This window comes from Aspergillus eucalypticola (assembly GCF_003184535.1).
Source record: "Aspergillus eucalypticola CBS 122712 chromosome Unknown BO83scaffold_26, whole genome shotgun sequence".
Lineage (NCBI taxonomy): Eukaryota > Fungi > Ascomycota > Eurotiomycetes > Eurotiales > Aspergillaceae > Aspergillus > Aspergillus eucalypticola.
Window position 1 is genome coordinate 373,377 of NW_020290300.1, and position 26,136 is coordinate 399,512.

At 53.1% G+C, this 26,136-nt stretch overlaps 11 protein-coding genes across 11 annotated transcripts; 6 read left to right on the forward strand and 5 right to left on the reverse strand.

Annotated features, from left to right (window-relative positions):
* The first annotated feature begins 57 nt into the window (after nt 1-57).
* On the forward strand, nt 58-1,669 carry BO83DRAFT_381334 (putative cell cycle control protein (Cwf23)). Its single transcript, XM_025531965.1, has one exon. It carries the CDS (start codon nt 177-179, stop codon nt 1,497-1,499), a length of 1,323 nt encoding a protein of 440 aa, XP_025384750.1. The 5' UTR covers nt 58-176; the 3' UTR covers nt 1,500-1,669.
* Nucleotides 1,670-1,698: 29 nt separating this feature from the next.
* BO83DRAFT_367776 (YgfZ/GcvT domain-containing protein) lies at nt 1,699-3,128 on the reverse strand. The gene has a single exon (XM_025529775.1). It carries the CDS (start codon nt 3,100-3,102, stop codon nt 1,765-1,767), a length of 1,338 nt encoding a protein of 445 aa, XP_025384751.1. The 5' UTR covers nt 3,103-3,128; the 3' UTR covers nt 1,699-1,764.
* Nucleotides 3,129-3,280: 152 nt separating this feature from the next.
* Nucleotides 3,281-6,324, reverse strand: BO83DRAFT_381336 (decapping enzyme complex catalytic subunit DCP2). The gene is made up of 2 exons (XM_025531966.1): nt 5,980-6,324; nt 3,281-5,896 (listed from the first exon to the last, which is right to left on the reverse strand). The coding sequence occupies exons 1-2, from the start codon at nt 6,008-6,010 to the stop codon at nt 3,384-3,386; spliced, it is 2,544 nt and encodes an 847-aa protein (XP_025384752.1). The 5' UTR covers nt 6,011-6,324; the 3' UTR covers nt 3,281-3,383.
* A 503-nt stretch (nt 6,325-6,827) lies between these two features.
* Nucleotides 6,828-7,874, forward strand: BO83DRAFT_118272 (DUF4112 domain-containing protein). The gene is made up of 3 exons (XM_025525993.1): nt 6,828-6,986; nt 7,058-7,272; nt 7,331-7,874. Exons 1-3 carry the CDS (start codon nt 6,912-6,914, stop codon nt 7,827-7,829), a joined length of 789 nt encoding a protein of 262 aa, XP_025384753.1. The 5' UTR covers nt 6,828-6,911; the 3' UTR covers nt 7,830-7,874.
* Nucleotides 7,712-9,136, reverse strand: BO83DRAFT_381338 (uncharacterized protein). The gene is made up of 2 exons (XM_025531967.1): nt 9,010-9,136; nt 7,712-8,934 (listed from the first exon to the last, which is right to left on the reverse strand). The coding sequence occupies exons 1-2, from the start codon at nt 9,093-9,095 to the stop codon at nt 7,920-7,922; spliced, it is 1,101 nt and encodes a 366-aa protein (XP_025384754.1). The 5' UTR covers nt 9,096-9,136; the 3' UTR covers nt 7,712-7,919.
* Nucleotides 9,137-9,313: 177 nt separating this feature from the next.
* BO83DRAFT_367788 (putative integral membrane protein (Ptm1)) lies at nt 9,314-11,869 on the forward strand. Its single transcript, XM_025529776.1, has 7 exons — nt 9,314-9,608; nt 9,668-9,865; nt 9,930-10,255; nt 10,311-10,351; nt 10,402-10,476; nt 10,526-11,136; nt 11,194-11,869. Exons 1-7 carry the CDS (start codon nt 9,534-9,536, stop codon nt 11,476-11,478), a joined length of 1,611 nt encoding a protein of 536 aa, XP_025384755.1. The 5' UTR covers nt 9,314-9,533; the 3' UTR covers nt 11,479-11,869.
* A 599-nt stretch (nt 11,870-12,468) lies between these two features.
* Nucleotides 12,469-14,724, forward strand: BO83DRAFT_118304 (uncharacterized protein). The gene has a single exon (XM_025525994.1). The coding sequence runs from the start codon at nt 12,813-12,815 to the stop codon at nt 14,433-14,435; it is 1,623 nt and encodes a 540-aa protein (XP_025384756.1). The 5' UTR covers nt 12,469-12,812; the 3' UTR covers nt 14,436-14,724.
* BO83DRAFT_430346 (WD-repeat containing protein SWD2) lies at nt 14,614-15,842 on the reverse strand (the record flags this gene model as incomplete). Its single annotated transcript, XM_025535517.1, has 3 exons — nt 14,614-15,395; nt 15,449-15,674; nt 15,738-15,842. 3 exons carry the CDS (start codon nt 15,840-15,842, stop codon nt 14,614-14,616), a joined length of 1,113 nt encoding a protein of 370 aa, XP_025384757.1.
* A 472-nt stretch (nt 15,843-16,314) lies between these two features.
* Nucleotides 16,315-18,100, forward strand: BO83DRAFT_344862 (putative mitochondrial oxaloacetate transporter (Oac)). Its single transcript, XM_025528732.1, has 6 exons — nt 16,315-16,547; nt 16,618-16,692; nt 16,778-16,907; nt 16,962-17,433; nt 17,484-17,629; nt 17,683-18,100. The coding sequence occupies exons 1-6, from the start codon at nt 16,531-16,533 to the stop codon at nt 17,773-17,775; spliced, it is 933 nt and encodes a 310-aa protein (XP_025384758.1). The 5' UTR covers nt 16,315-16,530; the 3' UTR covers nt 17,776-18,100.
* Nucleotides 18,101-19,504: 1,404 nt separating this feature from the next.
* Nucleotides 19,505-21,227, forward strand: BO83DRAFT_381342 (ribonucleotide-diphosphate reductase subunit RNR2). The gene is made up of 4 exons (XM_025531968.1): nt 19,505-19,646; nt 19,727-19,957; nt 20,061-20,394; nt 20,450-21,227. Exons 1-4 carry the CDS (start codon nt 19,617-19,619, stop codon nt 21,043-21,045), a joined length of 1,191 nt encoding a protein of 396 aa, XP_025384759.1. The 5' UTR covers nt 19,505-19,616; the 3' UTR covers nt 21,046-21,227.
* Nucleotides 21,228-21,461: 234 nt separating this feature from the next.
* BO83DRAFT_401819 (WD40 repeat-like protein) lies at nt 21,462-25,803 on the reverse strand (the record flags this gene model as incomplete). Its single annotated transcript, XM_025533484.1, has 9 exons — nt 21,462-21,872; nt 21,934-22,131; nt 22,437-22,487; nt 22,548-24,135; nt 24,160-24,224; nt 24,285-24,828; nt 24,994-25,160; nt 25,235-25,401; nt 25,593-25,803. 9 exons carry the CDS (start codon nt 25,801-25,803, stop codon nt 21,462-21,464), a joined length of 3,402 nt encoding a protein of 1,133 aa, XP_025384760.1.
* Nucleotides 25,804-26,136: the final 333 nt, after the last annotated feature.

Genomic DNA, 26,136 nt, shown 5'->3' on the forward strand with positions numbered 1-26,136 from the left:
AGCTTCATCGGTTTCTGCTACCACTTTCTCTCCTCATTCATCTCTCCACCACAAGACCTTGAACAGGCGTTCCCCGCCAACTAAAACACCACGTCAACTCCGCATAACAAAACCCGAAGAAGTAAACCCCGTCTGAACCTAAACACCAACACCGCGACGGCCAAACGCGCACCACCATGGCCTCAAAAGACGACCTCAAGGCCCACGCGGCCTCCAACGAGGACTTCTACGCCCTCCTCGATATCTCCCCGGCAGCTGCAGAATCAGAAATTCGTCGCGCCTACCGTCGAACCGCTTTGAAGTACCACCCCGATAAGATCGCGAACCCCACACCTGCGGACATCGACAAGTTCCATACGCTCCAGATCGCCTACGATGTTCTTTCCGATCCGTCGGTGCGGCAGCTCTACGATAATGCGCGGGAGGCGCGCCAGCGCAAGCAGCGCGAGCGGGATATGATGGATGCTGCGAAGAGGAAGATGAGGGAGGACTTGGAGGCTAGGGAGCGCGCGGGGGCTGCGGCGATGGGTGGCGCTGGTGCGCAACGCGGTGTAAAGCGACCGTGGATGGGGGGCGGCGCTGATGACGATGCTGAAGTGAAGCTGCAGAGGGAGATTGAGCGGATTGCGGAGGATGGACGACGGCGGCGACGTGAGGCGGAGGAAAAACTGAAGCAGGAAATGGAGGAGGAGGAAAAGCTGATGCGCCAGGAAGAAGAGGAGGCGCAACGGGCGGCGGACAGGAGTAGTCAGAAGGTTGATCGCTCGAAAGAGGGTGGCACGAATGTTCCGGAACTGGAACGAGGTGTCAAGGTGCGTTGGGTACGTGAAGGACGCGGGCTGGACTTGGATAAAGATCGGTTGATCTCTCTATTCTCATCTTACGGCGAGATCGAGAACATCCTGCTCCTCAAGGACAAACGGCAACGTATCGGAGACAGCCGCGAGAAGAAGACCGTTGCGACAGGTGTGGTGATATTCACTTCCATTGTCAGCGCCCACTTTGCTGTTTTGAACAGTGAGAAGAAAGTGCGTCAGAGTGCTGGGCAAGCGGATAGTGAGTGGTCTGCCATAGAATCTGTCTTCTGGGCATCTGGCAGCCAACCCGACCTGAGCGTTGCAGCCAACAGCTATTCTACTGCTTCCACACCCCTGGAACAGGGCATCGCAGCACCCAACTTTTCAGAACCAGTTCCTTCCGCTGCCCCTCCCAAACCATCTTTCAACTTTGCTGGCTTGAAGTCAGCAGCGTCAGATGCTGCTGGTAAGAAACCCGGAAAAGCACCATCTTTCGGTTCCTTTGCTGCTGGTGCGGCGTCAAAGTCGGCGCATCCTGCGCCGGCTGGCTCGGCCAACGGCTCGAGCGCGCCGAGTATGGCGGAGTTGACGCTGATGCGGTTGAGAAATGCGCAGCGGGAGAAGGAGCGCAAGGCCCTTGAAGAACAGCTTCGGAAAGAAGATGAAGCTGCAGATGCAGCTGAGGCTGGAGCCAAGGTATAGATGCGATATATTTTCAATGACCCGTGGCCATGGTGCGCATTTACAAAGGCGTTATTTGGTCGGATGAACTCGAACAGCAGCTTTAAGTGCTGCGCTATGTATTCTTAGACACTTCACTCAAGCATAGAGATACCCTCACGTTTTGTATTATCAATTACTTTGCATTATCACCGAATGAGACATGAAGACGTTGTATTTACCGGTATCATTTTGACAATATATTACACGTTTAATCTATGATACATTGTTGACGCAGTTGATCATTTCATCGTGACTCCTCCTCTTCCTCCAACTGTTCCAACAGTTCCCTGGCTCGCTGTCCCTCCAACTCTAGGTTACGGCCCTGGTTTTTCTTCACTCCACCGTTGTAGATGTGCTCTCTCGTCCAAGCCGGCACAAGTGCCTTCAACTTCACCTCGCCAGACTCAGACGATCCATCTTCAGCCCCAGTCCATGAGATCTTGAACTCCTGATCAGGACTATATTGAGTCCCCTCACCAGTCAAAGCAACATCCGTCATCATCTCCAACCGACATAAAGCAAGTCCGATGTTTCCAACACCGCCCAAGAACTTGCCCGCGCTACGGCCCTTGCGCGCGCTGACCTTGGAAATATTCGACCCGGATGGCGGCAACTCCACATCCACAGAGGGGTCATACACCGGCATATCGGCCGACCCCATGTCGCCTAGATCCCCATTATACAACTGAACCGGCAGTATACGCTTCCTCACAACACCGGTATGATGCGTCCGGATCGTAAGTTCCTGACCGACATAGCATCCCTTGCGGAAATCAATACCCCGCGACATATCCATGTTAGACTCCAACGGAAGCGCGGACTCGCGGATTATCTCCGACTGCCCTTCCGCAATGCCATGTAACATCCGTCGCACGGTATAAGAGCCCAGACCCACCTCCGCTCCATAACCCTCGCCCTCCCCCTCCGCCAGATGCGTCGTCAAGTCTCCCTCACCCGGCGTGATGAGCCTGGACCCAAATCCTGGTGCGCGGGTATCTACACATCCAGTAACCGTCGCAGAAGACGAGGCAAAGGGCGAAAGTGACTGAGAATCCAGGTTATATGCTGCCCACCGGGGTTCACTATGATCTCTCCAGGAGGCCCACACGGTCCGTTCTCCCTCATCTAGTGCACGTAGCTTCAGTTTCGCGCGAAGCTTGTGTTTCTTGAGATGTTTCAGGAGAGTCGTGACTTCGTTCTTGTCCACTTCCACCAGCCATGCATGTTCGTCCGGTGAAGCGCCCTCTGCCTGGGGTAGTGGGTAGAGGAAAGCGTCGTTGAGCACTCGGCCTTGGGAATTCAGGAAAGCAGTGTAGGAGCCAGTTCGACGGGTTGCACGGTTCGGGTCGTTCGTGATGAGCATGTTCTGGGTGATTAAGCCTTGGAGATATGAGGTGCTATCTATGCCCGTTATGGAGATTAATCCGCGGTTTGTGAGACGTGCATATCCGGTCGCTGGCGGGGAGGGTGGGTTCGGAGTGGTGGATCGTGGGGCGCAACGCTGGATGGTCGTGGAGAAGTATCGATTGCGGCCGAGACATTGCGCACATATTGGGCGTGTAGATGGGCTGGAGCGCATCATGTTCGTGGGCTGATACTGGAATCGGTTCTGCGTAGCGTTTACAAATCAGAGGCCCATGAATGACATCGTCGGTAAGGCGGTGGAAAAAGGCAAAATATAGAACATGACATAATCTGTCTTAAAAGCTAGCCCGAAAGGGAGAATCTATGTAGCTGGGTGGAGGGTTCTCTGTAGCATGGACAATATCAAATGTAATTCAAGATCATGAAGCAATAAACCGCTAACTTCATTAGAGACGCATATGTATAGCTAATGGGCCCTATCAAGCAAAAATGACCGAGTTACTTGTGTCCTTTAGCAACTCCTTCCAGAAACCCAAGCAAGAAAGCCTTATTGACAGGCGAAGAGACCTTATTGGCATTAGATACCTGACTATCCTCCATTTCATGAGGCGTCTGTCCAACGTTAGGAATAGCGGGCAAGTTGACCGGCGACAGTGGACTAACAACAGAAGAAGGCTGCGACGGTTTCGGAACAGAAGCGCCCAGTTCCGCAGGGGAAATGTTTGGGGAGACAGAGGTTTTGCCAAAGAGTGATAGGAGCATCTCCTTCTGCGCGACAGTTTGACTCGGTCTGCGGTCGAAGCTGGGTTGAGGTTGCGAATGCCGAGGGGAATCCATGGAGCGTGCGGCGGCCTGTTGATCTTGACTCTCATCGAGTGCAGTCCGAATCGGGAGAAGATCCATCACATTTGGATTATCAGAGCGACGTAGAATCTGCGGCTGGAAAGGTTTAGGTGGCTCCGGAGAACTGGGTTTCGGACCCCTGGGCTGGGAGGGAGGACGGGAGGTTTGCGGAGAAGCGCGTGCAGGAGGCTGTTCCTTGGCGGCTTGCGGTCTTGCCAAGATTGTTATAGGGGCCGTAACAGCTGATGCCTGCTCATTTCTGAGTCCTTTGCGATTCGGCCCATTCTGTGCTTTTCTTGATGGCTTCTGAGCTCCGGGTTGTAAAGTATGCATGGTCGGTCCAGAGGCTGGCGAAGAAGTCCATGGATTAGCCGCGGGCGAACTGCGCCGCGCAGGGCTATGGTCCCCCCGGGGTCGTTGAAGGACTTGTTTTCTGGCCGGGGACACTGATTGACCCGATAATTCGGCCGGCCCAGAGACTGCAGGAGCAGGAGACCCTCTCAGCAGATTAAGGAGATGATCCTGATGTTGTGATGGTCTTCGTTCACTGGCTTGCGCCGGTCCAGTATGGGACACCAAGTTCGCCTTGGGCGTCTTGGGTGTTTTGGTCGAGTCATCCTTGAAAACATTCAACAGAGCCAGGGAATGGCTCGTAAGTTTGGGCGGAGGCAAGTTTCTCGCCGGTGGCACGGTCGCACCTTGAGCTTGGGAAGGATGACCTGATTGAGAGAATTGAGGATCACCGGTTCGATGGTAGGGGGCAGGGGCGGCTTGACTCTGCGGAGCGGGAGCGAGTTCTGCCAGCGAACCTGTGTCCTTGTGGAAGTGTGATGCAAGCGACTGCTGAGGGGGGAAAGTTCCGTGAAAACTACCCGATGGCCCTGGAGGAGCAGCAGAGAGCGGTCTTTGATTCAACTGGCCATGAGGCATTGTGTTGGCAATGGATGCTGGTAGATGTGGTACAGGACCGTGATTGGGCTGTGGGTATGACGGCAAGCTGGGGGGTACGCCGACATGAGGGCCTTGCTGGGGAAAGCCCGGGAAGAAGCCCATCGCGGGATAAGGACGACTCACAGGAGGCACACTCCCTGGGAGAGGGGCCGGCATCGATTGCTGCTCTGGAATATGGGCTTGTGGAAGGGATTCACGAGACGAGCCGGTCCGCAGCAGCTCTAAAAGAGCATTAGATTTAGAGGCACTCGGCCCTGAGACTGGTGCATGGATGACCGGCGATGTATTTCCAGAAGAAACCAGATTGTTAATGTTGAGAAGGCGCTTAAGGTGAGCAGAGGCGTCCTGAGTCGACGCAAGTTCTGGCAAGTCACTGGGAGTAGCCATTTCCGCAGCCACCTGGTTCGGTGTGAAGCTGTGCACGGCATGGGAAGCTTCGTCGATCGACATGTCGTTCTGCATAGGCAGCTTCGAACCACCTGGAGTCTTTCCTTCAAGCCTCTTTTGTTGGGCAATCCACTTCTTGAGTGGATGCATAAACGGAGCTACCATATAGAACTTGTTCGCATTGGCGACGGCGAAGCCTTGATCTTGCTGCTTGCTCTTCTTCAGTGTCGGCAACTCCGACAGCTTGTACCACTCAATCTTGCTAATCTCCTTGCGGGTACGCGGCTCAAAATGAGCATCCTGTGGCACGCCACGGAAAACGTACAGCCTCATGTGCTGCTCTCTCATGGTGATTTCGATGAACTTGACATCTTTCTCATCTTGGACCAATCCGGCTTCCCGAACGTCAAAACCAGTTTCCTCGTAGACTTCTCGAATGGCGCAGTCGATGTCTTTCTCATCTTTATTAATTTTGCCTCGTGGAAAACTCCAGTTGGCGCCTTTCTTCCAACCCTTGACCAAGACCACCTCATCCATGTCATCGTTAAGCATGATGGCACCGCGCACCGGAACCCGGGTTTTGTAGGCCAGGAATTCGGAGAATGCGGTGATATGATGATAATGCGACCATTGGGACATCAATGGGCAATGCTGAAAGATGCGCAAAGCGAAGGCTTTCAGGGACAAGGACGGGAGAGCCGGATCCAACGGCCGAATGAAGTCTTCGTAGAACCATTGTGCTTCTTCAACCTGAAAACAGATGCGTTCAACAGATTCGAGCTCTTCTCGGGGTAAGTTAATGATAAAGCGAACACATAAATCATCCAGCCCTGCCCGGAGCCATCCAAGTTAGCACAGCCGAGGTCACCGTAGCCACACGGGCGGGGGAGACAAGCGTCAAGGCGAGACTCACAGTCTTCCAACTGCATCTTTGTTTCTGTCATACTGGACAACGTGCTCTAGCATTTCAGCAGAGGTAAGGACAGGCAAGGAGCTCTCCGAGCGTCAAGCGGAGAGAGCACGAGGCGGAGCGAACGGGGACTGAGGGGACAGCACAGCGCGCTGCTGCAGCTTCAAGGAAGGGTGCTTGGCAAGCGCCAACCCTGAAGCGTACTTTGTGCGAGAAGGCTAAGGAGGCAGGGATTCGAGGGTAAAACCAATGGGTTATCTACCTCCAACCAAGAGGAGAAGCGCTGATAGGTGGGTAGAGAGTGAGGGAAAAGTGGCTCTTGTGGTCGACACCCGACGGCCTAACAATAATGGAGGACGGCTAAGAGTGAGTGAGCTGCGAATGAGTTGGGTTGGGGAAGTCACTCATTAGTTAGTTAGTTACTAGTACCAACTAGTCTAGTCCGCTTAGGGGAACCAGCTGACTGCGCCACAGTCAATTACATGTGGCGCAGTCACACACAGGTATCAAGAATGTGGCTAGTGAGATGTTAGGGGGGTTACGTAATGTCTGCTGGTGGTCGCGCCGGATCATGCAATGACGTCGATGCGCGGCTCGTGTTCCAGATATTCAGGTCATTGTCGACGTTGTCGTCGTTGACTGGCTGTCGCACAATGTATCCCATGGTTTTAAAAAGCCGCCCGAAACCCCTTGGTCCAAAAATAAGGCGCTTACATCGGAGATCCTTTATCGAATCTTCACAGACATACATACGTCTTGCTCCTGAGAGCTTGGCGGTTATATACTCAGCCAAGCATCCCCTCCTGAAGAGGGTGCCTGATCGATCCGGCACATTCCAACGTCCCCTTTCTTGTTTTTTTTCTCTTTTTAACATAGACCTTTCCTCCCCTTATTCTAAGTCCCTTCCATCATCCGATTCTGCCACCTCCTAAGCTATGTCGGCGCAACTTGCAAATCTAGTGGGCAAGAAGATTCTCGCAGAATCCGCCCGGAATCATTTTGGACAAGAAGTAAAACCCATTCCATTTTCTGAACCATCCTACTGTGGCAAACTATGGGCTAAGACAGTGTGTTGCTGTAGGACCCCTATTTCGAAGAGGTTCCCGCGTCACGCTTGAATCGCGCCTTCGGGAAGAAAACACAAAAGCGACGCAAAGCAATCCCTCCCGGCCTGTCGCAGAACGACAGCAAGGTTCTGACGCAAGTTAAAAGAAGGGCGTATCGCTTGGACTTATGTCTCTTTAGCCTGTGTGGAATCCGATTCGGATGGGGAAGTGTTATAGGTCTATTCCCATTGTAAGTTGGAATCTTTGCACATGGTGTTCAATCCGAGACTCATCAAGGAATCAAACAGTATTGGAGATGGAGCAGATGCTGCATTGGCTTTGATGGTGGTGCACACCTGTGACAAAATCGATGGGGGCCTCCCATCGCGGCTGCGAATGATGATGCTCATGAATATCGTGATCGATTTCTTTATCGGCTTGGTTCCTTTCATTGGTGACGTTGCTGATGCCGTGTACAAATGCAACACGCGGAATGCCGTGCTTCTGGAAAAACATTTGCGGGAAAAAGGGGCCAAGGCGCTTGCCAAACAAGAGAGGAGGCAGGATACAGCGGATATGAGCTTGCCGGACGAGTTCGACCGCTATGATGACGATACTTCGGGTGAGCCATCTCGTCACAAAGGCCAGCCACACAGTAGGAACACTGATGGACCAGCGAAGCCTCAAGCAGCACGGGTTCCCAAGAAAAGCCGTTCACAAGGCAGATGGTTCGGAGGAAGAGCTCAACCGGAGGATGACCTTGAGACTGGAGTGATCGATAACTCCCGGCCCTCTCGGCGGCATTGATGATGTCACAGATAGATGCATTCGGGACAGTCAAAATGATAATGCCTACCCACAAACGCGGTATAGATGAATATGTGATTGAACCTTGATTTAACAGGTCAATTCGGGCTGGGACCGAGCACAAGCGTAGCAAAATTGAAGCTGTTCGTTGCCTTGTTCGCCCGTAATGTTTTCGTTTGTAGTCATGAAGGCCCCGCAGAAGTCGCACTGCAGTCCGCCGATAGATGTACCAGACGACTGGAGCTTACTGGCAGTCCTGGTCACGTTCAACATGACGCCGGGGTATTTCGCACCCTGAGTGCTGACATAACGGATCATCAGCTCATCGATCGACAAGTTCTTCGTGAGCGTATTCTCCGAGGGAGGCTCATCATGAACGATGATGCCAGCAAGCTCGGGAAAGAGGGTGGCATAGGTGCGTATCTCTGCAGTGAACACGTCCCGAAGCGGGAAGTTGAATTCTAGACCGAACGGCGACATTCCATCGCACACCTGCCACGTCACTGCAGAGCCGCGTCCCTTCGCAACGTTGGCGAGCGTCTTGGCGGCAAGCTTGCTGTCCGAGTCACCCCATACTATGCCACGGCATTCCATTTTCTTTGCGAAAGCAACGACGAGTTTGTTTAACAGGATTTGGTCGACATCGGACTTGGAAGTGGCTGATGAGATCGACCTGCGGAAGCGGGTTAAACGCTCCTCATCGGATAGAGAAGTGTCATCTGTGAAGTTCTCCCCAGCATACTGCGACATGATCTGATGGACATCCGGGTCAAGCTCGAAGATACTGTAGAAGGGGAGCCGGGTGAAGGAACAGAGTGGGAAGCTTTGCTGCGCGAGTGCAAAGCCTTCTTCGTGCGGAGAAACAGGGGAGATCGTTGAAGGCTCAACGACGAGGACGTGGATTTCAAAGCCCGCGGGGCCGTGTTTCTTTGAGCGTAGTACCTCCAGCTGCTGGTGCAGCATGTGCAATAGCACGGTGGAGGAGACGCCGTACGAAAGGGGGAGCAGCAATTTGCAGGGACCGGTCTGTGGCATATTCCTCCGGAGACGATAACGTTCCATGCGCCTGAAGGGCTTGAAGTTCAAGAATCGAATATAACATTCTCTGGATGGAGGGGTAACTGAGATCAGTATGGACTAGAAGCGGCGACAGGTATACTATAGGGGAGACGAGACGTACTGGCACACGAAACGCTCGCGCAATGTAAAGGCCGGTTCGGCCTCATGGCAGTTCATGCAGCGACCAGGTAGCTCTTTTCCGGGCATTTTGGTGGGTGTCAGGGGCGGAGTGCAAGACTGGGTTCATACAATAAAATTGTCGATAGCAATTAGTTTTCACGCGGGATGCCGGGTGGGGAGCGATTTTCGCCAGGCAGAATTTCTCGGCGGCGGGCTAGAGCCACTGGCAGCACGGGCTTAGATAATACCCATGGGCGGGACCCCGTCAACAACACGCGGCTTCCCCGGTTTCAGCAGTTTGAAGCCACGCTTCGTGAGATCGTCGCAAACATCATTCATTCTCCCAACACATCCGAGTTCTGCCGACTTCCCCTGAGAAGGCCACCTCCTCCGTTGAATTTGCCCTCAAATTGTACCTGGAGCTTCTTATGATCCAGGGCTGCAACTAAACCCTGCTCTCGGCGACTCCGGAGCTCCGTCCTACTGCCAGGCACCCTACCGCATAGCTCCTTTTTCATTGTCACAATGAGAGGCTGGCTTCGGACCCTTGGCTTGACTGCCTTACTGGCAGGAAGTGTGCTGGCGAATGAAGTTGAACTAGTGCGCATTGTCTTTCATCATAATCTGAGGCTCGATGCTGACATCCGTTTCCCGCGCAGACACAAGATGAAGCCCATCGACAGCGTTGTTCGGGAATGTATAGTCGCAAAGCTTGGGGTGGAAGTGTCGATCCCTTCATCTTGACCAAATTCGTCCAAGAACCCCAGTCTGGTGATAGCGATCCCCTCGTCAGTCTCGTCATATTCGAATGGTCCGATGAGAATCTCATCGGCCGGCCTGTTCCGGGTGACTCTGGGGTACGACCACCCTTCCCTGACCATGATTATCTTTGGATAGTCTAACTCATATATGCGGCTTTAGGAAAGGGAAACGATCTGTGATGAGGCCAGTGTGCAGGCGAACCTCTGCTCGGAAGACCAAGTCGGTTCTTTCATTCTTGCTTCGAATGTCACCGAGGCCTCCAAATTTCCTGTCGTCACCAAAGCAGTCCACCTAAATGATCCTGCGGCCATCAATTATCCTATCAAAAAGACTGGATTCTATTGCGTCAGCACATACGGGTACTCCGGCGTGGACTACAAGGCCGTGGTCGAGTTTAGAAACTCGTACGGTGAACTTCCAGCTGCGCAGATCGCAAAGCTCCCGTTTTATGGTGGCTTGACTATCGTCTACGCAGTTGTTGGTCTGTAAGTATTTTCTAACGTTGCTGTGTTCAGTCAGGGTGGGGCTTATACTCAATAGGTTCTGGGCGTTCCTTTACGTGCAAAACCGTCACGATATTTGTAAGTACAGGCTTTTGGGTGTCCAGTGACTATCCGCTAATCGTCTATAGTGCCTGTTCAAAATTACATCACCGCGATCCTTGTTTTCCTCATTGTCGAGCAGTTGATGACTTGGGGCTTCTACGGTATGTCTAACGCTTATGCCGCCGATGACCTTTGCTAACGCTCATTCAGACTATCAAAACCGCAACGGCTTGAACACCGGCGCAAAGGCACTGATGGTTATAGTCGCTGTACTGAATGCGGGACGCAACGCTTTCTCGTTCTTCCTCCTGCTGATAGTGTGCATGGGCTATGGTGTTGTCAAACCGTCGCTTGGTCGGACGATGATCTACGTTCGTATCCTTGCCATCACGCACTTCATCTTCGCTGTGATATATGCTGTCGCCAGTCTATCGATTACCCCGGACAGCGCCGGCCCGCTCGTCTTGCTCATCGTGCTTCCTCTTGCTGGTACACTCACGGCATTCTACGTGTGGACGTTGAACTCCTTGAATGCGACTATGAAGGACCTTATCGACAGAAAGCAGAAGACGAAAGCCATGATGTACAAGAAGCTTTGGTGGTGCATTCTCGGTAGTATCGTCGTTATCTTCGGTTTCTTCTTTATCAACTCTATTGCCTTTGCAGGACGCAGCGAGGCCAGCTTCGTACCCGAGCACTGGAAGTCTAGATGGTTTGTGCTGGATGGCTGGCTGAACCTGGTGTACTTCTTCGATATCGGATTTGTCGCCTATCTGTGGCGTCCCACTGCTAACAACAGACGGTTCGCTATGAGTGACGAGGTAAGCCTTGTTTGGAGCAGTTGTGCGAGCCTGAAAGATAAACTAACAACATGCTAGATTGCGCAAGATGACGACGGGTTCGAGATTCGTTCCTTCGGTAGTGCATTGGATGAAGAGGACGCTTTTGGTGGACCCGAAGAACCGTCCGGTTCGGAGCATCGTCGGGACCTGTCACCTGTGCCTCCCAAGCCTGTCCCTGCAGCCCCGCGTCAACGGGAGTCTCTGGACGGTGAGACTATCTTCGCAGTCGGCGAGGACGGAGACAAATGGTCTGACGACGAAGATGAATCGCCGCGCAACTCCGGGGAACGAGAGCGGCTTACTGGCAAGCACAAGGACTAAATGCGGCTTCCGAAGCCACATGTGCCCCGTCGTGGGCATTGACATCCTAAAATAGCAGGGCCAAAAAGTCATTCTCGCAATTGCTATTTGTCTACTGTCTTGACTGTCTTGACTGTCGGAGACATGCGGCTACGTTGCCATATTTCGGGGAAAATTGGAAGTGTTGGTATTCTTCATGTGTTAGTTGGCTTTGCAGGCATATGATGGCGTTCGGCCTATGGTGTATTCCCCGTTGTTCAGTGTTTCGTGTGTTTTCTGCTTCGAATGTAATGGAGGAGCGATATCTTTTCCTTTATTTTGTATAGATTCTCTACCATATGTAACTCCAGTTATGCAGCAATGTTTTCATGTCACTGATCATGATGCATGACGTCAGTAACTCTATCTCAGCAATCACACAAGCCCTTAGTATCCCATGCCTATCCATTATCACTTGCACTGATCCTACAGTGAGGAACAATTTCCAGCTACATTCGAACGTTCTAAATCATACGTTCATTGCATTTCAATCCTATTCATAATCTTATGACTGATCGAGCCCACTATGGAAACAGCCAGCTATGCCGGTGCTTCACCGTTTGAAGCAATTAAAATGGCCCTGAACACCTCGAATTCTTCAACCCTCAGTAACTACATGAAGCCATAAACAACGCGTACTACGACGTCGGAAGGTCGTCGCCATAGCTAAATGAGAGCAAAGCAAGGCAAAATACAGCGAAGTTATGCGAGAAACTGAAAGTGTAAACCAGTGGCGCAGCCAGCCAAGCTAGCTGCCTGCCATCTCCTCTTCGTTCTTCGTCCATGTTATTGCTTCCACCATTGCGCATTCTTCTGGTGTGAGGTGACTCAGTCCAGGGCGTGTGTGGATCCAATCCATCTACCCAGCGTCTTCAGCGTGTATTCCCATGGCCCTGACGCCTACATGTTCCTGGTTCGGGCCGGGCAATCCGATTCAGGGTCCAGTTCGACCTGGCTGAGCTTAAGTCATACTACCGTTAGTTAACGTTAACTAGTGGTGACTTCCCGCACAACCCTCCCCATAGAAAACAACTTCTCCATCCGCACGCGAGGGCCACCATGGTGACCAGCCCGGCGCCGAGGATTGTCTCCATTAAGGCCTGCTTACCCAGTGCAGTGCCCATGACTCACGAAAAATTCCGTCGGTTTCCATGATTCCATCTCTCCTAACACAACAACAACAACACTACCTCCACCATTCTTTTTTCCGCCCTTAACGAACGCAACCCACCCGCAATTCAACCCCCCCCTTCCCCAAGCTAGCTCAAGCAAAGACAGAACACGCACGCACGCACGCGAGCGCCCACACACCCACCATGGCGCATCCCGAAAACCAAGTCGACGACGACGTCGCCTCTTCTAGCGAGATCGAGATCTCTGCCTTCCAAGTCAGTCGAGAGCTCTCGGCTTCCCTCCTCGCGCGATGTCGATCCCTCCTCGCCGAGATTAGCGAGTTCCAGGCCCTTTTGGTGGAAACACAACGTAACCCCCAGATCGTGGAGGTGCGGTCGCTGAAATCGAATGTGCTTTCGGAGTTGCGCACGTTGGAGAAATTAGGCGCGCAGGTGCAGAACCTCCCTGAGCCGACGAAGGGCGATGGGGAGGATAATAATGATAATACCGATGTTGGAGCGATTGATGGCGATGACTCGGCGGCGAGAAGACTGGTTCATACGTTGAAGTCCTCGAATTTGCCGTTTTATGAGGCCGTTTGGGCCATTGCGAAGAATACGTGTCGTGGGTTGGTTGCTTTTGGGAAGAGGTTTTATTGGGGGGATGATGGTGATAATGGGGGTTCGGAGAAAAAGTCCGGGAGGGATAAGAAGAAGAGTGTGTTTGTGGATATTATTGCTGATGATGGGGAGGAGTGGGTGAAGGTGTCTACGGTTGCGGAGTCGAGGTTGTTGTTTGAGATGGCGGAGAAGGGGTGGGAGGCTGATTCTGAGAGTGAGGATGGGGAAGCTAGGACGGTTCTACGGAATCATGATGGTGACAATGGTGATGTGGAGGACGATGAGGATGAGGATGAGGATGAGATTGAGCTGGTGAAGCTGGCTAAAGATTTGAGGACCGCGGCCAATGCTACGAGAGTTAGGTATAGACATCCTCGGCTGCGGTTTGTGGCGCCGAGGATTCGCGAGGGAAGCTGTGCGGAGATTGATGATCTTTTGAAGATTATTAGAGGCTATGGGATCAAAGTGGATTGTGGTGAGAAGGCTTATGCTGTGACTGGTACACAGGAGGGCTTGTCCCACCTCCTTCCGAAGCCGTTCAAACACTTCACTTCCACTGTTAATGTGGACTGTACATTAATGCTTGCTGCGGTCTCAGATCTCTCGCATTACAAACATATCACCCAGTCTCCGCAGCATCATAAGGCCATCAATCGACAAATCGCTGTTGAGCATGAGCGACCTCTGTTGCCCACGGAACTGTGGCCTGCGATGGATGCTTATGAATTAGTATGTGTTGAGGAGGCTGCAACACGGATGAAAGAGATCGTCAATATCATCGGTACCGACACTGAAAGGTCGCGCATGGAGATTCTGCTCGGCGAGCCCCCTTACGATACATATAGCCGAGAGGATCTCATCAAGAAATACCAGGAGCTGTCCGATTATGAGATACCAGCACACTGGAAGATTCCCGTCAAGACGGTCGAAGCGAAGTCGGTGATTGCATCTGCGAGAGATACTGCAAAACTGCCGCCCGTCTATCAGAAGGTGGCCGAGAACCTCTCCGATATCAACTATAGCGTGTTTCTGTACGGATGGGCTGCGGGACTGGCGACAATCTCCAGCAATCGGACCGTGGTCAAGGAGATTGAGTCCATTATCGAGAAGCACAGAGATGGAGATGACAGCTTGGAGGGACCTCTTATCTGGGTGTGTGATACTGCCAGGAGCTTGATAGGCAAAGAAAAGAATCGCAAGAACTAGACCAACTAGTTCGAAGACTAACGATAGATCGGACGACGACTAGAATGATCGAGCATTCAGCGTCGTCTACATCAGACAGCATTTCTTTCCAATTCTTGCAATTAGTGGTGTTTAGACCAGCAGAGCTCATAGCTGTTGTCGGGGTCGTCTCAGCAGCTGATGGAGGCATGGTGGCTCGCTACTTTTCAGAAGACTTGGAAGGGTCCTCTGGAAGCCAGAAAACAGTCTCTTTGTCAGCAGACGCAATCATGTTGTACCTCGGATTGTATTCAACGATGGCAGTCCGTCCGCGATGTGATAGTCTAGTCATTGGCTGCAATAGACCGTTTGGCTCTGGAGGAGACTGTTGTAGATCCCACACTAGCATGTCGGAATGATCTCCCGAACCACCAACCACGTATCGCCCGTCGGGTGAGAAGCACGCATCTCCCTGGCCGAGAGGCTTCCCGGTTGTCGATACCGGTGCAGCTCTCCCGGGTGATCCGGCTTTGCCCACCAAGAAGGCCTTAACGGTGCCCTCGAAAGCGTCGAGAATGAAATGTCCATGGTAGTCTGTTCCGACCAGCAAGTGCTTGCCATCATTGGAGAATTCCAGGCGAGTCCACCCTCTGCCTCGGGTAGAAGGCGTATACCGTTCTTCGTACGGCGCAAGATCGAAGCTGGAGAAGGGAGCTTTGTCGTAGTTGCGGAGGTCGTAGAGAAGGACTGATGCGGTTGATTGGGAGGCAATGGCGATGACAGAGGCGGACGGGTCGAAGGCCACAAGGTATGGAGTTGCGAGTTTCAGCTTTCCTTGCGCATTGCGAGAGCCGAGATCCCAGAGAGCAACTGTGTCGTCCTTGGAGCATGAGATGAAGGAGTCGCTGCCTGGGGACAAGGCTAAGCAGGTGACTTTGTCGGTGTGGCCCTGGAAGTAGCGAATGTAGCCTTCATTGTGAAGGTCCAGCAAGCGCAGGGAATCTAAGTCGGTCAGAATAGGGAACAAGGATGGAGGTGCGTGGCAGCAGACATACCATCAACCTTGGTGCTCGCATGAAGGACCTGCCGACTGTGGTGGGTGAACCTGGCTAGATGGGCGCCGTACTTTTTGCTGGGGACCGACTTTGTAGATTTGCCCTCCTTGATATCGAAGACCTGGATAGTTTCATCATCGCCCGATGCCACCAGGTAATCACCCTGGTCATCAAAGTCTAGCGACGTCACATAATTGGAAGTATCCTGCTTGGGGCCTCGGAATGCCTATGATGGAAGAAACCGATAATTAGATAGAGTGCCCCGGTCCACAAGGGCCATTGGACTAACCTTGGTAGGACGGAAGCTACGAATGATATCCGAGACCTTCTGGCATTGCAGGATTGGCTGCTGAGGCTGTGGTTGCGCCGTCGGCTGTGGTTGACCTTCCGCCATAATTCTTTGACTTGACTAGATAGATAATGATAAAGTGCGATTGCGGGGAACAGGATGCCAGTTGTCAGGATGTCCACGATCTTTAAGCTAGCTTACAATCCAGACAGATCCTTTTGCTTTTACCCGGCTATTTCTTCCGAGATTCCTCGACCTGCAAGGATTCCACCCAAATTGACCCAAGTAGAGAAGTAGTCAAGGTCGTCACTTGAGGGACGCAGACGCGCCTGACGATGGATTTTGACGCGTTTGACCGACTTCCGCGGGTTGTTGTTGTTCCGGTCCGACGCTTACCATCGGCCGTGGAGATACCGATTGGCCGAGGTCGGAGGCTCTGGACTGCAAAGTGCGGATCTCGTGGCCAATTATTATCCAATTATCGGCTGCGGAAACCAATCCGAGCGGCGTTGGAACTGCCGGAGGGAGCTGAATGGCGGAGGGAATCTCACGGCATGAACACTTCAGCTCTGACACCGTTTTGACTTTCTGACAAGTCCTTCGTTCGCCCTATTCTTCCACTGCACCGTCACTGAGTCTGTCATCTTCCCCTCTTGGGGCATTCAGCATCGCTTCACGCAACAGCCAGGTCGTCTCGATTCTACCGGCGCCCTTGTCGGCCTCGCTTTTGCCCTTCCGCGCGCAGACTCGGTCCACTCCCCTCCGTTAGCGGAGACGAATCTGAACAGATACAATGTCCACAACAACAGGGTACGTGATGGCGGTGCCTCCAAATTTGTCAGATTACGGTCGCGTTAACGCATTCTATCGTTCTCTACAGAGCATTCATCGCAGGAGGTGTTGCAGCATGCGGAGCAGTGACGGTCACTCATAGCTTTGAGACGGTGAAGATTCGGTATAGTCTTCCTCCCCTATTCGGAGTGTTGCGGATCACTCCTCGCCAGCTGTGTCGCCGGATGCTAATGGGTATACGACGAAAGTCTGCAACTGCAGGGTGAACTGCAGGCCAAGCAGGACGCTGCCAAGAAATACCGGGGTGTCTTGCACGGTGTGAAGGTTATTCTACAAAATGAGGGTCCCCGCGGTCTTTTCCGGGGAATAGGATCGGCTGTATGTTCATATATCAGCGTCTGACGGTACTTGTATAGCTAACAGCCGCTGCAGTATATCTACCAAGTCCTGCTCAACGGTTGCCGTCTGGGTTTTTATGAACCGCTGCGCAAGGGTCTGGCAACCACGATATACCAGGATGCTCAGGTTCAGTCTCTGGGTGTTAATGTCATCGCCGGTGCTGCGTCTGGTATCATCGGAGCTGCTGCGGGCTCGCCCTTTTTCCTGGTCAAGACTCGCCTGCAATCGTTCTCCCCGTTCCTTCCCGTCGGCACCCAGCACAACTACAAGAACTCGTTTGATGGACTGCGGAAGATCCACTCGACGGAGGGAGTTTCTGGCTTATACCGTGGAGTTGGCGCGGCGATGGTACGGACTGGCTTTGGTAGTTCCGTTCAGCTGCCTACCTATTTCTTCGCCAAGCGCCGCCTGATGAAGCACCTGGGCATGGAAGATGGTCCAGGTCTGCACCTTGCCAGTAGCACGGCATCTGGCTTTGTCGTCTGCTGTGTTATGCACCCGCCTGGTATGTTCTATGCTTACGACACGACCGCACTCAGCTAACTTGTGGTTCAGACACCATTATGTCTAGAATGTACAACCAAACGGGCAACCTCTACAAGGGTGTGTTCGATTGCCTGTTCAAGACCATCAAGACAGAGGGTGTGTTGGCGATTTACAAGGGGTACTTTGCCCATCTTGCGCGTATTCTGCCTCACACGGTATGTGATGTTCGACACCCAGTCTTTTGGGCGATATACTAACCTGGCTGTAGATCTTGACCCTCAGTTTGGCTGAGCAGACCAACAAAGTCATGCGCAGACTAGAGGATAGGTTCCTGTCTGACTCGTTGAAGGAGAACTTGTAGTCACCGTAGTATAATAGCGACATTGGCATACCCCCACCCTGAAACTTTGCGACACATATAGAGACGTTTCGGGACATTGTTTTGGTTCTGCATTGTTGAGCAGCGGCAGCATGGCCAGCATCGCGTGATGTGTATGTACATAGGGCGTTCTGTCTTGGGTCGTCATGCTGTGATCTTAGATTTGGAGATACATTTGGATGAATAGCTTGAATAGATTTGGAGTTGGCCATGCGCAGTACTTGCCTGGTTTTGGAGTACTACGAAGTATACATGATGCAATCTTCAAGAAGCTTTAGGAAGGCCATGTCGCAGTTTGGAGGGAGGCGGATGCGCGAGAACCTCACCGGACACAACATGGGGAAATGAACAGTTAATGAGGGTCGAAGTAGACGAGCCGCCCAGGATAGCATGTGGATACCATGGAGCTTATAAGAGGAATTGGGGCAAGCAACTACGCGCACTAGTCAGTGGTTCCATGTTGAATCAAGCTAGGAATGATGATTGCATTGCTTTCTTCCGTCGGATGCATGAGCTCGGGATCAGACGCGTCGTGTTTAGTGCCGATGGAACTGTCCATACACGATCCAAAGCTGAGAAAGTAAACAACAAAAGAGTTCGTCAACGATGTCAAAGAAGAACCTTGCGACGATGTTACTTTTCTATCTTGCCCTCAAAGAAAACGAAATCTTTGTCCACTGTATAACCACAGATGATCAATGTTGCAGCACGCTCCCGACGCGTCGCAGCTGTAACGTCATCACCGACAGCAAAGACAGGCTGAAAGCCCCCACTGGGGCCAGCTGAAGCCAGCTGGATCTAGAATCAAAGTGGGAAAGAGAAGCAAGGATCCATCCTTCTTCTATTAGGGTCAAAACATCCGTAAATCCGTGGGTGGGTGCAGGCAGCTACCCAATGTGGATGGGGAAAGCAAGACGCGACGCGTTCAGCACAGACACTCTTGCTCCTTGGCCGTCGGAGTAACCCAACTCGGGGCTCGGCGATCCAAAATTTCTGTTCAGCTCGGATTAAACCGAGTGGAGATGGTGGATGAGCTCGGCTGATTGATGATGTCGTAAAGAGTACCTAAGCAGCTGCAGGGACTGGTAAGACTGTAAGGTACGGTATAGGGTGGGTTGGGAGATGGAGACATGAGACAAGTATCATTATCCAATGATTAGTGTAAATGTATAATGAGATATGTGAAATCTTATATGATAATCTACGTATTACTGAAAAGGGATAGAGGGAGAAATTGAATGGATTGACAGAATCGATCGAGGGGCTCAAAGATGGGAGTTCGATCTGATAAGATAGCAGCTGGTTACGAGACGCGACAACTTTTTCACACTAGAGCCTCTAGGCAATCATAGGCATCGACGTGCTCCGGACTTGTCTCCAGGCATCCGCCTCTTCAGGAATGTGGAGAGAAGACAATTTAGGAAACTTGCTGCAGGTCTTGCAGCTAATGATACAGGAATAATGGATCAGTGGAGATCGAAACACCGGATGAGAATCCAGCCGGTGGTGTGAGGATGGAGTCTGACAGAGTTCCAAGACGTGATGGACGCGCCGAACATCAACAACCCGCCCGGATCAATAGTTGTTCCTGCCAGCCACCGGGTCCAAAGTCGCGCCAAGTCACGTGCGACGTGACTCGCCCGTCGCGCTAAGGATCACGTCCTCGTCTGCCGGCGAGTATTTCTTGTCGCCTCGCCCTCCCTCGCTGCAGCTCTTTTTCTTCACATCCCACCACCAGCTCAGTCTATTGGAGTGTTTTTCTGTGTCTGTGTGATCAATTCATCTTTGACTTCTATCTCCTTCACCTACACACTATCAACACCATGTCTGTACAACTCACTCCCTCCAAGCAGGTATGTGATGTCACGTCTCTCGCCTCCCACCCTCGACGCGTAATTACAGGCAGATAAGCTAACACGCGTTGCTTCCATAGGCTGCTTCCTCCCTCGAGAACCTCAAGATGAGCGATTCGCCTGTCAAGAAGCTCAACTTCGGTGGCAAGGAGAACGCGCCTGCTGCCGTCGACGTGACCGCCGACAAGCCCGTCGAGAAGCCCGTTGAAGCCCCCAAGGTCGCGCCCGGTATTAAGGAGATGGAGGCCAACGAGCCTCTGCTCCAAGAGAACCCTCACCGTTTCGTTCTTTTCCCCATCAAGTACCACGAGGTGAGTGACACGCGCGTTACGCGTTACGCGTAAAGTGGAATCTTTCGCTTCCCGCCCGCGACAATTGGCATGTGCGCTAACGCCGCATTCTCGCACCCGACAGATCTGGCAGATGTACAAGAAGGCCGAGGCCTCTTTCTGGACCGCCGAGGAAATTGATCTTTCCAAGGATTTGCACGACTGGCACAACCGCCTGAACGACGACGAGCGCTACTTCATCTCCCACGTTCTCGCGTTCTTCGCTGCCTCCGATGGCATTGTCAACGAGAACCTCGTCGAGCGCTTCAGCGGCGAGGTCCAGGTCCCTGAGGCTCGTTGCTTCTACGGTTTCCAGATCATGATGGAGAACATCCACTCCGAGACCTACTCTCTTCTCATCGATACCTACATCAAGGAGCCCAAGCAGCGCACCTACCTCTTCGACGCTATTGATACCAGTATGTACCTCAAACCGGGATTGTGATTGGTCAATGGATGCTAACCCCCCTGCAGTCCCCTGCATTGCCAAGAAGGCCGATTGGGCCATCAAGTGGATCCAGGACAGGGAATCTACCTTCGCTCAGCGTCTCGTTGCTTTCGCTGCCGTGGAGGGTATCTTCTTCTCCGGTTCCTTCGCTTCCATCTTCTGGCTCAAGAAGCGTGGTCTCATGCCTGGTCTGACCTTCTCCAACGAGCTCATCTCTCGTGATGAGGGTCTGCACACCGACTTCGCCTGCCTGTTGTTCTCTCACCTGAACAACCGCCCCAGCAAGCAGGTTGTTGAGGACATCATCGTCGAGGCCGTCGGCATTGAGCAGGAGTTCCTGACTGACGCTCTGCCCTGTGCTCTGCTGGGCATGAACTCCAAGCTGATGTGCCAGTACATCGAGTTCGTTGCCGACCGCCTGTTGGTGGCCCTCGGCAACAAGAAGTACTACAACGCCACCAACCCCTTCGACTTCATGGAGTCGATCTCGCTGGCGGGTAAGACCAACTTCTTCGAGAAGCGGGTGGGTGACTACCAGAAGGCTGGAGTCATGGCCAGCACGAAGAAGGAAGAGGAGCCCAAGACCAACGGTAACGGTCTGAGCTTCGATGAGGACTTCTAAACACCGCAACAAAATGATGCCACTATACCCGGTTGTTGGCACCAGCCACGATATGTTTGATTCTGGGTGTTTACGAGGATATTTGACTATACGCATGGGATTGGCGTTTATTGGATGGGATTGATTCCTCTTTCTTATAATTGTTAATGTTTGACTCTTGTATTTAGAGAAATGTACATTGGATATTACTTTGATGGCTCGAACGTGCACGTAGCATAGGTGTAGTGTAATCCCCCAACCATAAGTGCAGTAATCAATGCACCGACGGGATGAAGATGGATAGCTACATTCTCGCAGCTGCATGAACAACCATGTATCCTCACCACAAATGCCAAAGCTTTATATGAATATGCACATTTTTCAAGAAACAAGATATCATCGACAAAAAAAGAAAGAGATAAATGAATAGATATAGATCACCTCTTCCCCTTCCCCCCCTTCTTCTTCCCTTTCCCTCCCTTCCCAGCTGCACCAGTATTACCCCCCTCCCCAGCTACCGTCTGTCCCTCAGTAGCAGTAGGAGCATCCCCCATCTCCACATCCCCAGCAGCACCAGCAGCAACAGTAGGATTATTACCCAACCCCAACCCCTCAACATCAGCCCCGGCCGCCAACTTCCCCAACGAGGTAATCAACCGGCCGACCTCGGCGCCCTTGTTCGTGCGGTATTTCAAACAGATGCCGGAGCCCGGGTGATAGGTCTTGAGTTCGAGGACGGCAATGCGGGGTTTGGGTTCGGTTTCTTCTGTAGATGTGGGTTGTTGGGCTTGTGTTGTGGAGGAGGGTTTTGTGGATGTGCGGGGGAAGGTGTATTTTGTTGTGATTCTCTATAAACCGGGATCTTTTGTTAGTTATTGTTTAGGTGGTAGGTAGTTGGGGAGGATGTACCGTGTCTGGGTAGGCTTGGAGGAGGAGAGAGGATTGTTCGAGGTAGGATTGTGAGGTTGGGAGGTAGGGCATTTTGGTGGTGGTTGGTTCCTCTGATCCAGAGGGTATAAACTTCAGATAGTTGGGGCGCAGGGTTGAGAGTGGTAGAGTGGAATGGTGGTGTAGAGGTGAACTGGGTTGGTGATGTGAAGCTGGATTCTTTCTGGTGTTTTGCGGCGCCGCTCGGAGGTGGGAAGTTGAAGTTGGTGGTTAGGTGGTGCTTGAGCTAGCGGGCGGTGTGTGGTGCCGCAGTCGATTGACAGCTCGAACACCCATAGTATGCTACAGCTCGGCAAACTACTACTACTACTACTACTACTACTACTACTACTACTACTACTACTACTACTACTCCTCTATTATCTACGAGTCTAATAACTGATTCTGGCCAATTCATCGTTATTCATCAGTCGTCCCTCGTATAGATGCCTACTGTTATCCTGTAGGCTATTGTACATACATACACAGCTAATTACATGCTCATATACATCAATCATCCTATGTCCAGGCTCGTCCTGATCCAACATCATATACACTGTGCATCAGCTAATAGGTCGTGCGCATCGCACACACACTAGCCGCTGCTTCCCATTTCTTGCTTTGGTCGCTCGGAAATTCGTTCCCCGGCAATTATCGCACTTCAACACTTCGCCGTCGTCCCCGTCCCCGTTCGACGATGCGTAGTCGCTGCTCAGCGCGCTGCCCAGGCTCATTTGGCGCTCCCCCGGCACCGACAGTCGATGCGGAGTGAGGAGTCCGTTACCCTCAGTTCGTTTGCGATTCTGCACCGTCATTGCATCATGCGCAATTTTATTGTAGAATGCGTAGCTCTGCTCCCCTTGCAACCAGAGCGGGTTATCTTTGTCGCCGCCCTTGGGAAACCAGGTGGTCCCGGCGACGGGCTGCCTGCTGTCGACTGCAGCACCGTTGTGCCCATTCCGGGTGGTGTCTGCGCTGGATCGTCGACTGTCCATGGAATTCTTATAGGCGGAGGGTGGAGGGGAGGTGGTATAGATGGAGCGTGAATCGGGTCGGGCTCCCGTCGAGACTCGCCCCGGGCTGGCGTAGCCCGGTAGAGTGTCGCGCACTGACTTGTGGGGAGACGGGCTGCGGGTGCGCGGCGTGCGCATGCCGGAGCGGTTGCCATGTCGAATAACAGAGTTGCGCCACGAAATGATGCGCTCCGACGGCGTCGTCTTCATTGAATCCTTGCCGATGGAGGAGGCAATGCTGTGGCGCGCCGAGTTGGTGCGTCGTAAGATGCGTCGTGATATCGTGGAATGCGTGTCCCAACTGTCGTAGCGCCGTTTCAGGTAGGCACAGTCTTGTCGCAAGACTTTGATCTTCCCGGCATAGTCTGCCACGATGAGGATGTTCCCGTCCGGGTGCGTGGACCGCGACATGAACGTCGGAGACTCTTGCGCCAGCTTACTAGCCGCCGAGATGCGGTTCGATCGTCCATTCTCCTTGTCCGCCTGACTGACGAGCGTCACGGGAGGCGGATTGCAGATATCGTAGATGGGATCCTCGGAAAATCCCAAGACCTGTTTGGCCCGGGTGGGCGCCATGATGGCGGCCGTCACCAGGGCGGATTGCGTGTCAAAGATCTCCACGGCCCGTTTGTCGGCGTCTTTCTCCACGGGCCCCACCGGCCAGACATAGGTGCGGCGATCCTCACTGCCGCAGATGATGTGTTTGCCGTCATTGCTGAAGGAGGCGCGGATCTGGCTGCACGTGTTCTCATTGCCGCGGTATTTGGCCTCCAGCGTCCGGTCGCGAAAGTTGTAGAGTCGAATGCGGGAGTCGTTGCTGGTGATCAGCAGTTTGACCTCGCCGTGCGGGTCGCCATGCGGCAACGACATGGTGTCGATTCCGGTGATTTTGCTGCCCTTGGCGTTGCGACCACGAGCAGAGCGCACGTGAATCTGTCCAACCGCCTTGAGGCCGTCGGTCTCGTAGATATTGCACAGTCCGTTCAGACTGCCCGAGATCGAATGTCGTCCGTCCGGTGTGAATGCCACCGCGGTAATCATGTCGGGAACCGTGGCCACGAAAGCCACGCTCTTGTCGGGAATACTCCAGAGTCGCAGTTTCGTATCCAGCGATCCCGCTAGGAAGAACCGGTCATCGCGTGGGTGGAATTGGATGGAGGTGACGAAATCGCTGTGTTGGAAGCAGCAGAGACACTCGGGGCGGCTGACATGCCACAGCCGGACGGTCTTGTCCATGGAGGAGGATAGCAGGAAATTGTTCTGTCGCCCGCATTAGTGGATGCTACGCATTGCACCGCCTATAGTCAGTTTTCATGGTACCTTGCTCCAGCTGAGGTCCAGGATACTGCCGGTATGGCCCTCGTACACCTGGACCGGTTGCGTTTTGAACACTTGTGCGTTGAGTCGTGGCGCATCGTCGTCACCACTGCCCGGCTCACTGGAGGTCCGATCCTCTGGCGACGCCACGACTTGCCAGACGCGCACCTTGCGGTCCTGCCCGGCGGCAGCCATGTATTTGCCATCATTGGAGAACACCAGCGCCCAGATCGCCTTGCCCGTATATTTTTCGTTCTGCGGGCCTGCCGTGGAGATGGCGTCATGGTCCGAGACGCTGGCCGAGTCGTCGGCGCCGTCCAGCTCCTGAGCCAGGAAGACCCGGTTAAATGTCTTCTCCTTCTTGTAGTGTGCGCGCACGCGGATGTACTTGGGCGGGGGAGGAAATCGCGGTACGAAGCCTATGGGCTGAGCGGCAGCGTCGGGATCCATGCGGCTAGTTTCGGGCTCGGAGACATCGTCCTCGTCGTCCGGGTACTCGGTCTTCTTCTTGCCGGGGATGATTCGACTCAGGAAGGATACCCCTTTCCTATGAGGGAAGTCCACCGAATTAGCTGTAGGTTCCTGGGCAGGAAGTGCATGGGATAAGAAGCAACGAGCGACGGGTGACACAGTGCGGGGTCACGCCGTCAGCTGGGGCTGAGAGGGAAACATTGGCTGAATTCGGCACCGGGCGAGGCCAACTGGCACTTACTTCTTCTCCTTCGGAGCCTTCGTATACATCGCGGTCTCTCCGCGGGCAGAGCCATGGTCCAACGAGGCGCGTGTGGGATCGCTTCCGCCCAACTCCGCCTCGGTGGAGGCTCTCCCTAACAGCTTCAGAGGAATGGTTTTTTGGGTGTTGGTTCGTTTGATGATATGCTATCGCGACGCACAAGAGTCAATCAACCGCCGAGGCGAATCCAGAGGCACAAGATACACAGTATGAGCCTTACTTGAGATAGTGGATCGATGGCGCTGGAGTCGGCGCTGGACTGGACAAACGTAGGGGAAGAGGCGAGATTCTTGACGGAGCCGTTGCTAGCGGCCGGAAGGGTGCGGGAATCCTTTCTGGCATGCTGTTGGTATCCGTTCGACGCAGCGGTCACATCGGAGGCGGAGCCTGCACAGGATAATCCCCCGGGCGGAGGAAGAGTAAGCCAACGATGCTCACAGTTGTGATTCGATTGATTTGGGTCCGGTCGGAGGGTATGGAAAAAAGATGACTGGCCAGCGCGACCGGGCGAGCCTTGCGGGAGGTAGGGGAGGGAAGTTCAAGTGGCAGCAGTAGTTATGGTTGTAATTGGGACGTACCGATAGGAAAACTTTGCGAGGAGCGGAGGAGACCAGGATGGGGAGAACTGGGACTGTGATCGCCGCGATTGAAGATGGTAGGACTATTGGAGGCGGAGGTGGATAAATCGTGGTGGATGATGCTGGACGACGAGGCGTTGGTGGTGATGATGGCAGGCACGGTCGAGGCCCGCGATGGCCCTTCTTGCTCGTCGCGCATTCCCTCCGCCATGGCTCGGGTGTCGCCGGGAATGGCGCATGGGAAGTGAGTTGGTTGGAAGTCAGACTGAGGAAGGACAAGGAAGGAAGGTGGGTGTGTGGGTGTGAAATCGAAAGGTATCTCTCGAGATAAGGATACGCGAGAGAGAGAGAGAGAAGTAGAAGAGAGAAAGATGAGGGAGAGGGAGAAAAGAGCCAGATTGCGGCGGAGGACGCGGAGAGATGGGATGGGATAAAGATGGAGAATACTAGTAATTAGATGGAGACACACTAACTCGGACACCGGTTATTAATATCCGAGAGTATCCACTTAGAGAAGATGACATCAAGCAGGGTCTGGAAGTTG

Bases quoted from the DNA above. Each gene is read 5' to 3' on its own strand.
- BO83DRAFT_381334 (XM_025531965.1), top strand. From the start codon at position 177: ATGGCCTCAAAAGACGACCTCAAGGCCCACGCGGCCTCCAACGAGGAC.
- BO83DRAFT_367776 (XM_025529775.1), bottom strand. From the start codon at position 3,102: ATGATGCGCTCCAGCCCATCTACACGCCCAATATGTGCGCAATGTCTC.
- BO83DRAFT_381336 (XM_025531966.1), bottom strand. From the start codon at position 6,010: ATGACAGAAACAAAGATGCAGTTGGAAGACT. The intron at 5,897-5,979 runs GTGAGTCTCGCC...GGCTCCGGGCAG, and splicing joins AAAGATGCAGTTGGAAGACT to GGCTGGATGATTTATGTGTT.
- BO83DRAFT_118272 (XM_025525993.1), top strand. From the start codon at position 6,912: ATGTCGGCGCAACTTGCAAATCTAGTGGGCAAGAAGATTCTCGCAGAA. The intron at 6,987-7,057 runs GTAAAACCCATT...GTGTTGCTGTAG, and splicing joins GGAATCATTTTGGACAAGAA to GACCCCTATTTCGAAGAGGT. The intron at 7,273-7,330 runs GTAAGTTGGAAT...GGAATCAAACAG, and splicing joins GTTATAGGTCTATTCCCATT to TATTGGAGATGGAGCAGATG.
- BO83DRAFT_381338 (XM_025531967.1), bottom strand. From the start codon at position 9,095: ATGCCCGGAAAAGAGCTACCTGGTCGCTGCATGAACTGCCATGAGGCC. The intron at 8,935-9,009 runs GTACGTCTCGTC...CCCTCCATCCAG, and splicing joins CGCGAGCGTTTCGTGTGCCA to AGAATGTTATATTCGATTCT.
- BO83DRAFT_367788 (XM_025529776.1), top strand. From the start codon at position 9,534: ATGAGAGGCTGGCTTCGGACCCTTGGCTTGACTGCCTTACTGGCAGGA. The intron at 9,609-9,667 runs GTGCGCATTGTC...TTTCCCGCGCAG, and splicing joins TGGCGAATGAAGTTGAACTA to ACACAAGATGAAGCCCATCG. The intron at 10,352-10,401 runs GTAAGTACAGGC...AATCGTCTATAG, and splicing joins GCAAAACCGTCACGATATTT to TGCCTGTTCAAAATTACATC.
- BO83DRAFT_118304 (XM_025525994.1), top strand. From the start codon at position 12,813: ATGGCGCATCCCGAAAACCAAGTCGACGACGACGTCGCCTCTTCTAGC.
- BO83DRAFT_344862 (XM_025528732.1), top strand. The intron at 16,693-16,777 runs GTATAGTCTTCC...ATACGACGAAAG, and splicing joins TTTGAGACGGTGAAGATTCG to TCTGCAACTGCAGGGTGAAC. The intron at 17,434-17,483 runs GTATGTTCTATG...CTTGTGGTTCAG, and splicing joins CTGTGTTATGCACCCGCCTG to ACACCATTATGTCTAGAATG.
- BO83DRAFT_381342 (XM_025531968.1), top strand. From the start codon at position 19,617: ATGTCTGTACAACTCACTCCCTCCAAGCAG. The intron at 19,647-19,726 runs GTATGTGATGTC...TTGCTTCCATAG, and splicing joins AACTCACTCCCTCCAAGCAG to GCTGCTTCCTCCCTCGAGAA. The intron at 20,395-20,449 runs GTATGTACCTCA...ACCCCCCTGCAG, and splicing joins CTTCGACGCTATTGATACCA to TCCCCTGCATTGCCAAGAAG.